Here is a 17,311-nt window from a genome sequence, read left to right on the forward strand (position 1 = left end):
GTCAGTAGGTCAGTAAAAAGGATTAGACTCACCTAGTGTTGTTGTCCTATGATACAACATTAGTACAACTTCACTAAGAGATTTGTGGTTAATTCCACTGTAACTTGAGAAAGAAGTCTCCTGACCTCGAAACATAGTGTTGTTGAGATATTAAAATTTTTACATGCTTATTGGACCTCCTGCTGGTAACCTTGTTGCATGAACGCATCAGCTCCAACACGTCTACTTGTAAAGTATCTGATATTACCTTAAAGGAGCCATCCAGGTTTTTTTTTTTTATTCTTCCCCCCCCCCCCGCTGCAGGCTGGTGCATATACTTACCAATGATGATAGCTGTCTCACGGTGCGGCTTCATTTCAGTCCTACATCGCCACTCTGATCTTGCTGGTGGTGACATCACAGGTCTTTTTGCCCCTCTTCTTTCTACAGGTCTGTTGAAGGCTGGGAGTCAGGATCTCCAATGCATCTCTATGAGAGCTGAAGCTGAAGAGGTCTTATGGGCTCCCATGGGATTAAGCAGCGCTGTAGGCCCAGAGCGAAGCTGCGCCGCTGGACAGTGACCATCATTCGTAAGTATATGCACCAGCCTGCAGCAGGGGGAAGAATAAAAAAAAAACTGGACTGCTTCTTTAAACTATTGATTTTGCAAACTTTGGTGAAATGACAGTGACCATTCAGAGAAGTTGTTTTCAATTCATGGTACCCAGGTGACTGCAAAATCCACAGGCTTTCAGATCATTTTAACAGCTAAAGAGACAAAAAATGGAGACCATTGGGTTAAAGGAATTTAAAGAGGTATTCTGAGGAAGGGGTCTTTTTTAGAATATGGCCAGGCATGGGCTGTTGTAACATCGTAAAGTAAACTTACCTCTCTGGTTGCAGCACTGCTTCCGCTATCTGCCTCTCCTTTTCTTGTTCGGGCACTTCCGGGTGCTGGGGCCATGACATTGCGGACCGCGCTGCAGCTACTGATTGGCTGTCTTGGCCGTACCCAGAAGTGGCCAAACGGGCAGGATTGTATTAGCGATTGCATTGGCAGCGCTGGAGCCAGGGAGGCATACCTCCTGAATATCGTTTTAATTTAGTTAATTCTTTAATTCCACAGTGACTCCAATGTGTATTCCATGCCCTCTGCTCTTGAAATGGAATTTCTAGTTTGGATCCCTATTGTTACACACAGTCAGTTGACAATATGACAATCACTACTGAGTGCCCATTTCATACATGTGCAATGATCTACCAGTGGTTTTTAGGGTTCAGTAAGCATTTTATTGAACATCAGCACATTACAAGTCATGTTAAAATGATACACGACCTCCAGTGAAGATTTATGATACATACATGAATATGTCATCAACAATGAAAAACAATCTCCACAAAATAGACAACAAAGAGGTAAAGTGAGGGCAAGGAGGGTAAAGTAAGGAAGAGAGAAGCAACCTTTTTGTTTCAAAATTTTAATACTAATAATAATAATTATCATCACCACCATCATCATCACCTTTATATAGCACCAAGATATTCTGCAGCACTTTACAATACAGAGAGTACATACACAGGGATAAGCAGACATTACACAAATAACAAACTTATTAACAAACAAACAAACAAATGGAGTGAGGGCCCTGCTCACAAGATCTTGCAAGAAAAATGGATGACACAGAGTTGCTCAGGTTGAGTACATGAAGCCCAACAGCTGCCAACAATATTCTATGCTTAGTAGTGTCTGTTATAATAACTATAGTTAAATGGAGGTTTCAATATGACTGCCTCATAAAACCATTTCAATAAACCAAAAATTAAAAAACTAAGGCTAAGTTCACATTAAGTAAAAAAAAAAAAAAAAAAGGGAAAAGGCGTCCACTTTTTCTTTTTAAAAAGATGTCCATTATTACTGCATTTTAATTGACCTCAATGGAATGCATTGAAGTAAATGGAACGACGGACGTCCAATGCACACAGTGTATAAAATGTACGTTGTCAGCTAAGACATCAAAATAATAATCATGATTAGCTATGTTGGGTTTCAGCATGTGCTTTACTTTTTTCCATGCAAGATCAGGAGGTGTCAGGGATGCCACACTGAATAAATCAGATTTAGCATGGGTTCAATCTCATGCATTTAGGGCTTATTCCGCATTTAGATGCAGAGATGTGACTTAAACTCATGCAATTCAGTGCCAGATCTGCAACAGGTAACCTTTTACACTGGAAAATGTGACGCCAATGAATGATGTTTTTTTGCAAGTCAAATTGCTAACTTATTACACAGGGAAATATTGGCTGATAATCAATCTGTATAGTAGAGCCCATAGAAGCTGGTATTAGTTTCCTCAGCTAAAGTACATAGAGAGATGACAATTTATTGGCTGATTGCAATACAGATAGATTGTGTCAAAGCTGCTCTTAGGGCAGAAAAATAACAAAAACGAAAAAAAAAAGGAACGATAAATTGTTAAAGGGGTTATCCAGCGCTACAAAAACATGGCCACTTTTCCCCCTACTGTTGTCTCCAGTTCAGGTACGGTTTGCAATTAAGCTCCATTTACTTCAATGGAACTGAGTTTCAAAACCCCAACCAAACTGGAGACAACAGTAGGGGGAAAGTGGCCATGTTTTTGTAGCGCTGGATAACCCCTTTAAGTACACACTGAAGGAGAAAGATTGGAAACAGTATGAAAAAATGCTGGACCCATTGGTGTCAGTCGTCATCCGAGTCGGGGGCGTTCACGAAGGAAAACTCAACCGCCACAGCAAAGTTTGCCACAAACGACATGAACTCCTTAAAGTCCACTGTACCTTTGCGTTTGCTTTCCAAGTTGCTGAGGATTTCTCTGAAGTGGTTATTACCTTCTAAACACTGCAATACATGAAGAGTGGAATAAGGGTCTATTCACACGTCAGTATATTTTTCCAATCCGCAAATTTCAGTCAGTATACAATCCGCAAATTCAGTCCGTATTGCATCCGTATTGCATCCGTATTGCTTCAGTAAAATACAGACCCCATAGAGTTGTATTGGATGTGTCAGTTACTGTCCGTACTAGGGTCTGTCCTTTTTTTTTTGCGGAACGGATTGCAGCCCAGTACACAACACGGATGTGTGTATAGGTCCATTGAAATACATTGGTCCTATATTATTGCGGATCCGCAATTGCGGACAGGAACAGGATGTGTGAATAGGGCATAAGGTAAAACAGTAAGTCCTGAGAAAAAGAAAGTATCATTTTAGTGCTACATTATGGACAGTGTTGGTTGGACGGGTTACTTGGACCCATGAGAGAAAAACGTTTTTAGATGGGGCACCCTCCATCTATACAAAATAGGTGTTTGACTATTTTTAATTCAACTGTAAGCTTTATTGTTATCATTTTACACACAGGACATTTCAAAAGGGGCTCTGAGTAAGTGACCTCAAAATGGCCATGATGGGTCTTGGGGTTTCCAGGTAAAGTGATTGCAATGCCAATGGTTGCTATGGTAGGCAGGGGCCTAGCAAAGATCCCCAGGCCTGCCATGGCTGTATGCCTTTAAGGATGTGGAAGAGGCCTAAAGGGGTTGTGTCATGAAGCAAAGTTTTTAAAAGCAAAAATGTACCACATAAATATATATATATAGGAGTGTAAAAGTGTATTGTTTTACTCTCCAATGGATCTAATCACTTCCTGGTTTCCTCTGTAAACTGTGACTCTGCTGTTCCCATGCTACAGGGCACACATTCCCACAATTCCCCTTGTTCGCAGACTCAACGGAGAACAACTGTCAGTACTTCCTACAGATTACTGTTTACCCACTTTAGTGGATTGTAAACAAGGGCAGCAGGGTATCAAAACAATGCAGACACATGGGAGATTGCTAAAGTCCATATTACACAGCATGATATTGGGGGTGGGGGGCGAGCGACGACATGGTGATTGCTTCTCCCTCGTTCCCCGCTCACTGCCTGTACTAATACATGTGCACACAGCGAGCAGGGAGGAGCAGGGGGCCATGGGGAGCTGCGGGAGGGGCTGCATGGACAATCCGGAGATCATCCCGGTGGCCCATTGAAGTCAGTGGCTGTCTGCTACTGCCTCTCCTATTAGGCTGGGTTCACACTGCGTTTTTGCAATCCGTTTTTTCATCCGTTTTTTTTTGCAAAAAACGGATGAAACAACGGATTGCAAAAAACGGATGCATTTGTGTGCATCTGTTTTGATCCGTTTTTTCATTGACTTCCATTATAAAAAAAAAAAAAACGGATCAAAATGGATCCGTTTTTTTTTACGGACACAAAAACGTTGCTGACACTATATTTTTGTCCGTAAAAAAAAAACTGATCCGTTAAATGTATGCTGAAAGCGCTGTGTGAACCCAGCCTTACAGCTGACACTGTGCTTGTGGGCTGATTGTTGCTTTTTACCATGTCCTGTACGGCCAGAACAGCTGGTAATCATTTAGTATAATACGGCCTTAAGTCTGTACTTCTTAAAGTGCATTTAGTATTTTCAGAAATGCTTGTACATTTGAAATGTGTTTCATTGACAAAATGCCTGTTTAGACCTGGCTTTCTTAATGACACGACCCCTTTCACACTGACAGGCAATATGCTTTGGTATATTGAGTATACTAAAGCTTTATATCAAGCAAAGTAATCGAAGGATTGGTTTGTAATGCTTAAGGAATTAAAAATAAAATAAAAATAATAATAAAAATAATTATAAAATTTTCTTTAAAAATTTACATTGAACAAATTAAAACTACTTTTTCCATGTAGTTGGGTGGGTGAGGTAGTTGGGTGGGTGAGGGCTGACGCGGCCGGCCTGCAGGTACAGAGAGCGGCGGCTGACCGGATAGTGTGAGTGGCGGCGTGGAGTCAGCGCAACCATAGTGTTTCAAGCCGGGAGGAGGAGGGGAGCGGAGGAGGAGAGGGCACTTCTGTGAGCAGCGGCGGAGCGGCGCGGCACTTCTGTAAGCGGCGGCGGCGCGGGCGGCGATAGATAGCACAGGTACTACTTCCCCGTTATCTGCAGATAATGGGGAAGTAGTACTTTGTATATGTTCCCAGCACCGAGCAAGGAGGGGGGAGGTAAAAAGTATTAAAATGCGGAGGGAGAAAAACTATTTTTTTTTTATAAAAAGTGTTTGCTGTGGAAAAGATGTAAAACATACAAAAACCTACACATTTGAAATTGATATAATTGTTCCAACCTACAGAAATAGTGCTACTCTTGTCTTTAGTTTGTGTGTGGTATTGCATATTAGCGCTATTGAAGTGAATGGTTCCTAGTTATAATACCCCTCTGATATTACTTCTTGGTTTTGCAATTTCACTGTTAGGGTATATTCACACGGGTGGGCTCGCAGCGAGATTCTCGCTGCGAGCCCGGCAGGTCCTGGCAGTTCCCATACACTACATACTTGCTGCTGTCTAAACGACCGCAGCGAGTATGTAATTATACCGCCCTTAACCCCTTCTGCTCCCGCCCGGCTCCCCCGCTGTAAGCAGCATACATTACCTGTCCTTGCTGCACGGGTCTGGCGTCCTGCTCTCCCGTCTGGCCAATCAGTGGCTGCGGCTGGGCAACACACTAATTGGCCGGACAGGAGAGCAGGACGCCGGACCCGTGCAGCAAGGACAGGTAAAGTATGCTGCTTACAGCGGGGGAGCCAGGCGGGAGCAGAAGGGGTTAAGGGCGGTATAATTACATACTCGCTGCGGTCGTTTAGACAGCAGCAAGTATGTAGTGTATGGGAACTGCCAGGACCTGCCGGGCTCGCAGCGAGAATCTCGCTGCGAGCCCGCCCGTGTGAATATACCCTTAAGGAGTGTTTTTTTTAAACCAAACCAGTAACAAATTATCTGAAAGTTTATTATAGCCTGTAACAATCTATACAATGTATAGTAAATAAGATTGTGTTTTTATGTTGCATAACTTTTTTGTGTTTCTTTGTATATATTAGAGATGAGGGAAGTTTAAAAAAAATTCGGTTTGCCAGGTTTGCACATTTTGGGCTTTTAAATTTGCGAACTTGTGAAACAAATCTTAATGAACCACACTAAAACAGCTAAATAATTGTTGCGCTTCCCTTGTGTCCTCTTCTGTGTTGCCAATTACTGGCTAAGACAGGACAGCTCCGTGGCCTGTGACACTCTAGACAATCACTGGTCGCAGGGCTATCCCTTGTCTGGATGTCACTCCAGAGATGAAAGTGACAGACAGTAATTGGCTGAGCGGGCTGGAGGCACAGGGACGGAAGAGGACATGGGGGGCATGGAGAGGTAAGCATATCATTTTATTTATTTATTTATTTTTTACAAATTTTTAAAATGAAATATGCAAAAATTTGCTTCCTCATTTGCTTAGCCCGTCCCTCGTACATACATACATATATATATATATATATATATATATATATATATATATATATATATATAGATATAGATATATATATTATCTCTCCCCCTCTCTAGATATGTCTCTTTCCTATGGTATTGAATAATTTGGACAGCAGATAATCCCATTCATACTGAAATGTAAACATGTCTGAATAAAGACATTAATAATTATTACAAGCCTTAACATGTTTACAGATGGTCCATACATGATTTATACTGTTTGCCTCACTATTGTATGGCAACCTCGGTGGAATGATTATCAGGATTATGGAATCTATCAATCATTGATTTAATTTACATATGTCCCAGTGCCTGGTCATTTACTTAATATAAAAATAAATGAGTTTGTAAAATAAATTGATATTGCAGCCTCTGTATTTCAGTAATGAATAATACATGTAAGCTACAGATTAATAATACTACGGATAAATGATTGCACTATTAGCTGGATAGATGATAGTATAAAAAAATGCTGAACACAACACAATTTCTAAAATGTGAAACATGTCTCAAGTTAGCTCTGCCTGGTCTCCTTTATGAGGGCTTCACAGGATGGCAGGGGAGATGCTGATTACAGGGATATATAGTTTCATATAGTTTGGTTTGGTAGAGAAAACCTGTGAGTCCTGCTTCCCCCACCCACCTTGAGAAAGCCTGTGAGTCCTGCCTTTCCACCTACATAAAGAAAGCCTGTGAGTCCTGATTCCCCACCCACATAGAGAAAGTCTATGAGTCCTTCTTCCCCACCTACATAGAGAAAGCATGAGAGTCCTGCTTCCCCACCTACATAGAGAAAGCCTGTGAGTGCTGCTTTCCCCACCCACCTTGAGAAAGCCTGTGAGTCCTGCCTTTCCACCTACATAAAGAAAGCCTGTGAGTCCTGATTCCCCACCCACATAGAGAAAGTCTATGAGTCCTTCTTCCCCACCTACATAGAGAAAGCATGAGAGTCCTGCTTCCCCACCTACATAGAGAAAGCCTGTGAGTGCTGCTTTCCCCACCCACATAGTGAAAGCCTGAGAGTCCTGCTTCCCCACCCACATAGAGAAAGCCTGTGAGTCCTGCTTCCCCACCTATATAGAGAAAGCCTGTGAGTGCTGCTTTCCCCACCCACATAGAGAAAGCCTGTGAGCCCTGATTCCCCACCCACATAGAGAAAGCCTATGAGTCCTGCTTCCCCACCTATATAGAGAAAGCCTGTGAGTGCTGCTTTCCTCACCCACATAGAGAAAGCCTGTGAGTCCTGATTCCCCACCCACATAGAGAAAGCCTGTGAGTCCTGATTCCCCACCCACATAGAGAAAGCATGAGAGTCCTGCTTCCCCACCTACATAGAGAAAGCCTGAGATTCCTGCTTCCTTATCACATAGAGAAAGCCTGAGATTCCCGCTTCTTATCACATAGAGAAAGCCTGAGAGTCCTCCTTCCTTATCGCATAGAGGAAGCCTATGAGTCCTGCTTCCCCACCCACATAGAGAAAGCCTGAGAGTCCTGATTCCCCACCTACAAAGAGAAAGCCTATAAGTCCTGCTTCTCCACCTACATAGAGAAAGCCTGAGAGTCCTGCTTCCCCACCTACATAGAGAAAGCCTGAGATTCCTGCTTCCTCACCTACATAGAGGAAGCCTGTGAGACCTGTTTCTGCACTCACATACGAAAATTCTGTAAGTCCTGCTTTTTCTACCCACATAGGAAACCTATGTATATTAGATTTATAAATAATCTTACAGGGTGCAGAGTTGGCATCTCTTTTCTTAAAAGTTGTTTGAGCTCCTTTGTTTCCAGGTTGTACGGGTCTCCACCTTTTCCTGCATATTTATAAAATACTTTAATCAAGGAAACGATCGCTTTCTCAGATCGAGTCTGAGCGCCAAACTTGGTTCCTCTGCAAGACAAAAGTGGGGAAACATGAATTGCATGTCATAGATATAAGGGGGAACACATAAGTGTAATGATTCTATCTATCTATCTATCTATCTATCTATCTATCTATCTATCTATCTATCTATCTGAGTGCACAGCCATCATCTGATATGCACCAGCACACAACAGACGTCGCAGAGCTCCAGAGTTAAAGAAGCAGCAAGGCCCCTGATGAGAGGCTGCGGAAACGCGTTGGGCCAGACCATGAGAATACTGAAGTGAACCCCATGAACAAGGGAAGTAACATATCTTCAGCAAATAAATATTTTCTTGTTTGAAAATTTATTAATGGAAAATTGGGACATTTAGTAGTGACTTTAACCGTGATACTTAAGCACAATATAAAAGACTGTGACCATTATACGAGTGCAATATGAAATGATATGTGCAATATGGGAACACAGCTGGAAAATACACACGGATAATAACCACTACTAATGGCTATATGCACTGTATAGTATGCAATAGGAGGAAGAGCTGGGTGCAAAAAACGCATGGACAGACAAAAAAACGCATCAAAAACGCAACCAGGTCTGAAAAGTACCCAAACAGACTTTTTTTTTTTTTTTTGTGTTGACATAACATATACAGTGTAACATATAAGAAGAGGACAATTTGGGTACCAGAAACATGCTACAAGGTCTGAAGAGTGCCCAAATAGACTCTCCTGTGTAAAAAATTGGTGGCACAAAGTGCAAAGGTGATGGCTGTGCAATAAAGTGTTTGGTGTTTTAAATGATATAATAAAAGGTAATTTTTAAGTGACTATTGGAATATTCAGTGATGATATCTATCTATCTATCTATCTATCTATCTATCTATCTATCTATCTATTATCTATCTATCTATTATCTATCTATCTATCTATCTATCTATCTATCTATCTATCTATCTATCTATCTATCTATCTATCTATCTATCTATCTGTCATGGCCCAAGGACCCCAGATGCTGAAGTAGGGAAGAACATGGATTGAACATGGATTTTTACAAAGAAGAGGCCAAATTACAGTAATGTATTATTCTGCACAAGGTATTAAAACCACTTTAGCAAATATACAAAAAAAAAAAAAAAAAAAGTTGAAAGCCAATGATGTTTTGGGTCCTGTTCACACAATGTTTAATTTCAATAGATAACGACCATTATTGCAGTTTTCAACACCAGCCACTATTTATTCAAAGTGTCAAATGACATTGGGGGAGATTTATGAAAGGGTGTAAATATACAACTGGTGTAAACTGCCCACAGCAACCAATCACAGCTCCTCTTATATTTTACCAGAGTTGAAAGCTCAGCTGTGATTGGTTGCTGTGGGCAGTTTACACCAGTTGTATATTTACACCCTTTAATAAATCTCCCCCATAGTGTTCTATGGAATCCCGTCCAGAGTGTATACACTCTGGCCGTGATTGCACGCAGCCACACTGAAAACTGACCTGTCAGTGCGGCAGCTATTCTTTGAATAGCGGCCGCACGAGATTCACTGTGCAGACAATGTAAAGTAAAGCTCTGGACGTACTCTACATTGTCTGCTATGGTTGTTTGGAACGTGGGCACACTCGAATATGCCCCTATTCAAATTAACATGAAGTGATTTTCATCCGGCCGGTACTGCAGTAACGGTTGGGGTTAACATCACAGACAGAGGTCGTTCTGCAACACGGCCATGTCACAGAATAGCCACTGTGATAAAAAGTGGGTACCTTTCGCAAAAAAAATTAAAAGATTAAGAAATCATCAGGGGTTGTGATCACAAGCAGTTTTGCAATATACTGTACTTGCTTCATTTTTTTTAAAGCTATTTACGTTTAAAACATTATAGATACAGCCAAACTGCAGTCCATGCTCCCTCCAAGCTGATATTTGGTCTTTTCTCTGTTCCAAAAAAGGGACCGAACACAGGAAGTCCCAGTCATTTGTGCGCTCACACAAGGAGTGGGTAATTGGGTTAATTATATTATTAACTTTTTGCTTATTATATTATCAGCTCTGCATACTAACCAGAAGACAATGCTCTTTGTTATGCAACAATTCAGTCAGCATAATGTCACTGTGTGGTTACAGAGGTTTTGGTGCTGTGTGGAAGGAGAGCTGACCTTACAATGCGAGTAGGATTCTCCGCTACTGAATGTGGATATGCAGCAGCTGTACACATGCCCAATGAATACCTGTCCCACTTATGTGTACTCTGGAATGGCTGTCAATTCATAGCTATGTTTGTGAGTGCGCAAAGGACTGGGACTTCCTGTGTTTGGTCTCTTTTTTTGAACTAAGAAAAGACCAAATATCAGCAGGGAGGGAGCGTGGACTGCAGTTTGACAAGATGGGAGACACCTAGTGGCCATATATATGTTAAAACATAGAGAACTTAAGCAACTATATTGCAAAACTGCTTGCGATTACAACCCCTGTTGATTTCTTACATTTTTGTTTTCCACGGCAGTGCCTCTTTAAACAGACATTCACAGTCATTACTGAAACAACAGGCTCTTCCACTAAAAAGAAGACACCGTTTCTTAAACAAATGCAAGGTATTCCATTGACACACTGAGGCAGGCTGGATTCTGTGGCAAGGGCTCCGCTGCAGAATGCCACCTGTTTTACTCAGTGTGAACATACCCTTAAACATAAAGCAAACAGTATAAACTAGTGTAGCACAAACATTTATGAAATCAGTCATTGGCTGGATAACACCCAACCACGTGCCCTGCAGGGAACTCAGTGGGGCACTGCAGATCTACTTATTATGATGTCCATGACCACTAGCAGATTTACTATAAAGACAGGCAATGTGGTTGCCACAAGGTCTTTGATGAGTTCTTGTCAGGCACTGAATTGTTTATCCCTCTTGCGCTGACACTGTAGTAAAGGCTACTTGTAGCCAGCATAGCGAGAACAAATGTTTTCCTTGAAATCAACTGGTGCCAGAAAGTGCCAGAGATTTGTAATTTACTTCAGTTAAAAAAATCTCAAGTCTTACAGTACTTATCAGCTGCTGTAAATCCTGCAGGAAGAGGAGTATTATTTCCAGTCTGACACAATGCTTTTTACTGCCAACTATGTCCATGTCAGGAACTGTCCAGATCAGCAAATCCCCATAGAAAACCTCTCCTGCGCTCCAGACTGGAAAGAATACACCACTTCCTGCAGGGCATGCAGCAGCTGATAAGTACTGCAGGTCTTGAGAATTTTTTATACAAGTAAAAGTGGAGTTGGGGGCTCATTCTGGGGCTAATTAAATAATAATAATAAAAAAACTCCCCCCCCCCCCCCAATTCTACAAGAATAAATTTCCTCATGCTGCAACATTCCAAAAAAGCAATCCCTCCAGCATTGCAGTAGTTAATGGCATGAAATGTTTGGTAGTATCGGGCAGTCACATCTGGTGCACTTCTCCTCTAGTGATTTTATATAAACTTTTTTTATATAAACAATCTGCTGTAACTTGTAAGAACTGATCATTAAGGTCCACATTAACCCGGTGACCTGTAATTACTGTGTTATTGGACATGGGGCTGCTCCCTATATGCCGAGCTTTAAAATATCCAAAATACTCTTCGGAAGAGAAGTCAAGCCATTTTCTTTCTGGCTGTATTGTCCCCATAGTTTTAGCACTTATATTATGGACCGCTCATTTCCTGACAGCAATTTAGCTTGTGCTGGCTAGTCAACGACTGGATGGCCGATATCTTACAACACTAAACAATTATTGGCCTTACTTGGCTGATTACCGTTCAGGACGATAATCATTTAGGCTTATGGTGCAAGTTGAAAGGTTATGATCAGCTGACATGCATTATGTTGGCCGATTAGGGTCTTTCAATATGGTGAAAGAGCACAGTTTGTGCACCTACAGTCTACTGCTCCTCGCCTCTGCAACAGGAACGGCAGCAGACCACTGCTAACTTCAATGGGACAATCTAAGGATCGTTTGAGCGGTCCCTCCAGCAGCCCCTCCCACTGCTTACCACTCACTGTCTGTGTTTGTAGTAGCACAGTTCAACCAAAAAAAAAAATATATAGAAAACTGACTGCCACACCAGCAATAGTATAGTATCAAAAATATATATACTTTAATAAATGTACAAAAATACAAACATATCAAATAGACAAAGCAAACCCTAACCCATAAAAGCCATTAAAATACCCTCATACAGGAGAATGTAGCAACAACTCCCACACCATCCTGAAAAAAATGACTAATGGTCTAATCCTGTCAATGTAGGATACACATAAGAAATGAATTGTTCTACCTCCTGAACTAAGGAACTAATGGGAAAACAAATGATACCACAAATTATTCTGCCCTTGTGAATACAGCAATATACCTAAAAGGTGAGTGCAAAAAGTTAGGAAAAAGAAAGAAAAAGGCAGAAGAAAATAAAAATTTGGGGCTGACGCAAATGAAAGTATGAATATATGTATATTTTCTTTCTTCTTCATCACTTTTTGAACTCATCTTTTGGGTATATTACTGTATTCACAAGGGCAGAATAATTTGTGGTATCATTTGTTTTCCCATTATTTCCTTAGTTTAGGAGGTAGAACAATTCATTTCTTATGTGTATACTACATTCACAGGGTTGGACCCGTAGTCATTTTTTGAGGATTGTATGGGAGTTGTTGCTACATTCTCCTGTATGAGGGATTTTAATGGCTTTTGGGTTAGGGTTTGCTTTGTCCATTTGATATGTTTGTATTTTTTGTACATTTAATAAAGTATGTATGTATATATATATATATATATATATTATATGATACTATATTATTGCCTGTGTGCCAGTCTTTGTGTCTGCTATGTGTATACTGCAATTTCGAATGTGATGGAGTATAGCAGTATTATGCAGGCTTTGCGCAGCATGTATGGCAGTGTTATGGGGCTATATATGGCAGTATAACCCCTAGAAAATACTGGGGTGTAGGGGCATCACAAGCCTTTATATCTACTTACGACGTGCTATGGTTTATTTGGGAAATTGGAAGACAAAATGACAATGCACTGATGGGCAAATGCAGTAATTTGGCTTGGATTGAATTTCTTGTATTAAGCTTTTCTCAGAGATGCTCAGAGATGAGTATGAATACAGAAATGGATTTCTTGAAAAGGTCACATAGGCTGTTGTCTAGGGCCAAAAACGATACCTTAATACTATGTATTATTAAAATGTGCAATATGGAGCTCGGCTTATACTGAGGTAACTACCTATAACAAATGCGGCTGTAATTTAATGGCTCCCAGACCTGTTGTTTACAGCGGATTCCTATTTATTATGACAAGTCAATTATTCACTGAACAGATTCTTTACAGAAATGAGTGCAAAGAGCGGACATGATTAATAGGGAGCAACATCCTATCACATGGAATCACAATGGAGAATCTGACTTACAGCTGCTAAAATGTCACCGCAGCCCCTTCACTGCTCTAGATACAATATTATTCTAATTCCTAATAACTTTCTGATTAAACTAATGCCAGCCACATTTTATACTGCATATAACAGTGCCTCCGTGTCTTAGACTCCAGACCTGGCCCACATCCAGGATATTTCCATGTCTGGGCTGCCTTGGAGAGCACTAGAGAGGAAACTCTGGAGAGAAAACTGTGCAACTCGAAACAATGGCACAAAAATGAATATTCTATTGTTGTAAATATTTGATTATTCTAATAAGATAAGGTCACAGATTCTCTAGAATATGTCACCACTGGGGTTTCAGACAAGAGCACTGGTAGTGCATAGGAGCTGTATGATATTTGTGCAGATACAATGCAGATTCACTATTCTGGAGTCTAACAGGTCTGGATGAGACCCACTAGGGGTGCTGGATAGGTGACATGTTATACCTGCTGTTAGGGGACACTTGGGCTGGCTCTATAGATTGCTGGCGTCTTCAGACAACTTTGATCCAACATGTATGACCAGTACACTGATAAGGGGACACAGTCAGAGGTTAGCTGGGGGGAAAGATTAGAAGCAACATGAGAAAATATTACTGAAAGAGTAGTAGACGCTTGGAGCAAAATTCCAGCATATGTGGTAGGTAAATCCACAATAACAGAATTTAAACATGCCTGGGATAAATATATATATTATATATAATAAGAAGGGAAATACTAAAACGCAAGATGGACCCAGTGTTGTTTTTTTTTTTTCTACTGACAATCTTCTACATTTCTATAAGTAATTCTTGAATCCGTGTAATTTTTTGGAATCATGCTTCATGCATTGTGGTTTCTGTTGGGTTCTGGCTTGGAAAAGGTCATTCATAATAAGGGATATTATAAGGGAGGACTTATTTCCATAATAAACTTATGGTAACTTGGGATCTTAATTGACATTATGCAAGACACTGAAAATGGTAGATAAGAAAGGGAAAACTTTTTCATTAGTGTTGAGCAGAGAGGCCGGACAATTGGTATGTTTACCAGTAGTAATTCTGAGCAGAACATCGGTTCAACCGTGATACTGTGAGGAGAGAGGTGTCCTATCATTCTATAGTCTGAGAGGACACCTGTGAAAGATAAGGAGAAGACTGGTCTAATGAGAAGAATAACAGGTATGTAGCATAATGCTAGAGATTATATAGTAAGATGAGCTAGGCTTTCTTACAGGCGATAAAGTCGTGACACATTTGGTTTTCTTGGGTGTTTACTGAAGTGAAATACAATGTGGATCTTCTAAAAGCCATTTGTAAATTGTAATATAAGTGCAAAGGAGATTATACTCAGCGACATGAGTGCAAATGAGCTCTTTACTTACTTATCCGTAAGCCACATTCTCTATGTTACTGCTTCTCCTGAATTATTAATAGCCTGACAGTAAACATGAGGGATCTTGAAGGTTTAGAGTTTGTGTTCTATCTATTATCTATCTATCTATCTATCTATCTATCTCCTATCTATCTATCTATCTATCTATCAATGAATGCATAAATTTTTTTGTTATCATTGATCACTTTACCTTTTGTATCTCACAAGATTATATATATACATGTCCTGTAGTTCAGTTGTGACATCGGTAATAAATTCTATGAATTCCATGAAGTCCACTTGTCCATCTCCATCCAAATCTAACATCATTATTGCATCATCCTGAAAAAGAAAATAATGATCAAAGACCATGGAGGCCCTTCTACCCTGGATGGCAAAACCTAGCACCACCATGGGCACCCATTTAGATGTTTATGGTGCCATTATTATGACCTATAAAAACTCAAATGATTTTATAGTGTTATGTTAACATCCTTTAAACATAGTAACACCAGAAATACATGCCTTGCCAAAGGACAAACAAAGAATATTTGTCCTTAGCATCTCTTACAAGTAACTCTACATAAAACATATATTCAATTGTAATAGTGAACATCATTGCCCCCCCCCCAAAAAAAAAAATATTTTTACAAAGCCCTGAGGCCAGTGCATACTGAATCTTCTCTAGTAGTCACAAGTAGAGAAGTATATACTGTCTGCCATTGTTGATCTTTTTTTGTTACTTTGTCCATCTATCAGTTCATATTCATATTGTTCTGCTGTACAGACATGCAGGGGGACACCTGTTCTATAATCCTCTTAAGTAATGGTGCTATGTCTCTCTTTTAACATAATGTTTAGTCCTACAACATGAATTTAGAACTTGCTAGAACAATCCAAAGACCTTTTAGCCACCTATTCATAATAGGATCCATTCTTTACTATTTGAAAGGAATTGTCCTCTATACTGGATAATAGATTTTTGTCAAGTATCCAACTAAGCGTGGTCAGAAGCAAAGGTTCTTTACATTCTCGACCTCTGGTTTAACCCGATTGTATCTTCTGTTGTTCACCATTATCCAAAGCTCAAGCCAAAGCTTTAGCTGTCCAGGCATGACGGGAATTGTAGTTGTGCAAGTGCTGGAGGGCCGCAGTTTGACACCTGTATAGGATTAGCTCACAGACACTTCTCTCTGCATTGGAACATTGGCACTAGGAGCCCTTGAGCAATAATGCATAGTTGATATTGAACAACTTACCCGGTAGCAGCATGGCAGTTCATTAGCCAGTAATATGGATAATTCAGACCTATTCAGTTTTAGATTATCTCCTTCCTGAGCAGAGTATTTGTGAAAGACCCCCAGGAGGTTGTACACTGCAGTTTCCACAAGAGCCATGCTTCAATCCTTGTTCATCTCACTTTGATCTCTCAGAAATGATGGTTTGATGTGTGATCCGCACTATCACCGTCACTGGTTCCGCCGTCACTTGCTCCGCCCTCACTGGCTCCTCTTGTTCTTTTTGTTTATAGGAAGGAGGACACTGTGTTATTTCTTAATAATTAATGACTACCTGACACTCAACGTGCTAACAATGATTTAAAACACTTGGTTGCAGGTTTCACGTTCCTCTACTTTACGCCATTCTACCAGAATTGTTTACCTGACCCAGTCACCTGGAAAACACATTAGTTCTTATTAAAAGGAACCTGTCAGCTGCTTCTTGCTTCCTTCCTGAGAGCAGTGTACAGTAGTGACCGGCACAAGGATATGAACACTATATAGGGGGACCAAGTCAATGTGTCCAGTTGTGGCCTGGAGCTTAGCCCCTGTGTGTGAAAAGGATTTTTCAGGCTGTTGGTAATGTGCAAAGACTCCAGAAATGCAATGGCGAAGCAATAACTTAGTCCTTTCCTTGAAAACAGTGGAACACTTTACACAACAAAGGCACTACAAGCTTGACGGTTTCAATGCATGGCAGTTCTCACTCAGAGGCATTTACCTAAATAACTGACTTGATGGTTAAATGATGATAATTTCTGATCTTGACTATATATGTTCCCCCAGAATTGTAAAGTATGGAATACGTTGGCACTATACAAATAAAATGATTTTTAATCGGCTTTTGGTTCTGTGCAGCCAAGTCTATAATCAAAGTCTCCTGCTATAACTGCTGGGTCAGTGGGATAGTGCCATAAAATCTCACATTTAGCCCTTGAGACAAGAGTCTAATGTCACAATACTAAATCCTAGCACCATGAC

At 40.5% G+C, this 17,311-nt stretch overlaps 1 protein-coding gene across 1 annotated transcript; it reads right to left on the reverse strand.

Moving 5' to 3' along the window:
* Positions 1 to 2,677: 2,677 nt before the first annotated feature.
* LOC138789325 (protein S100-A11-like) lies at positions 2,678 to 16,447 on the reverse strand. The gene is made up of 4 exons (XM_069967930.1): positions 16,310 to 16,447; positions 15,262 to 15,392; positions 8,108 to 8,264; positions 2,678 to 2,860 (listed from the first exon to the last, which is right to left on the reverse strand). Exons 1-4 carry the CDS (start codon positions 16,445 to 16,447, stop codon positions 2,702 to 2,704), a joined length of 585 nt encoding a protein of 194 aa, XP_069824031.1. The 3' UTR covers positions 2,678 to 2,701.
* Positions 16,448 to 17,311: the final 864 nt, after the last annotated feature.

The sequence above is a fragment of the Dendropsophus ebraccatus genome, chromosome 4, assembly GCF_027789765.1.
Source record: "Dendropsophus ebraccatus isolate aDenEbr1 chromosome 4, aDenEbr1.pat, whole genome shotgun sequence".
NCBI classification, from domain to species: Eukaryota; Metazoa; Chordata; class Amphibia; order Anura; family Hylidae; genus Dendropsophus; species Dendropsophus ebraccatus.

Excerpts from the sequence above, each read along its gene's own strand:
- LOC138789325 (XM_069967930.1), bottom strand. The coding sequence starts at position 16,447 with ATGGCTCTTGTGGAAACTGCAGTGTACAACCTCCTGGGGGTCTTTCAC. Across the intron at positions 8,265-15,261 it reads AATCTTGTGAGATACAAAAG|AGGAACCAAGTTTGGCGCTC; the intron begins GTAAAGTGATCA and ends TTTGTCTTGCAG. Across the intron at positions 2,861-8,107 it reads AGATGCCAACTCTGCACCCT|TGTTTAGAAGGTAATAACCA; the intron begins GTAAGATTATTT and ends CATGTATTGCAG.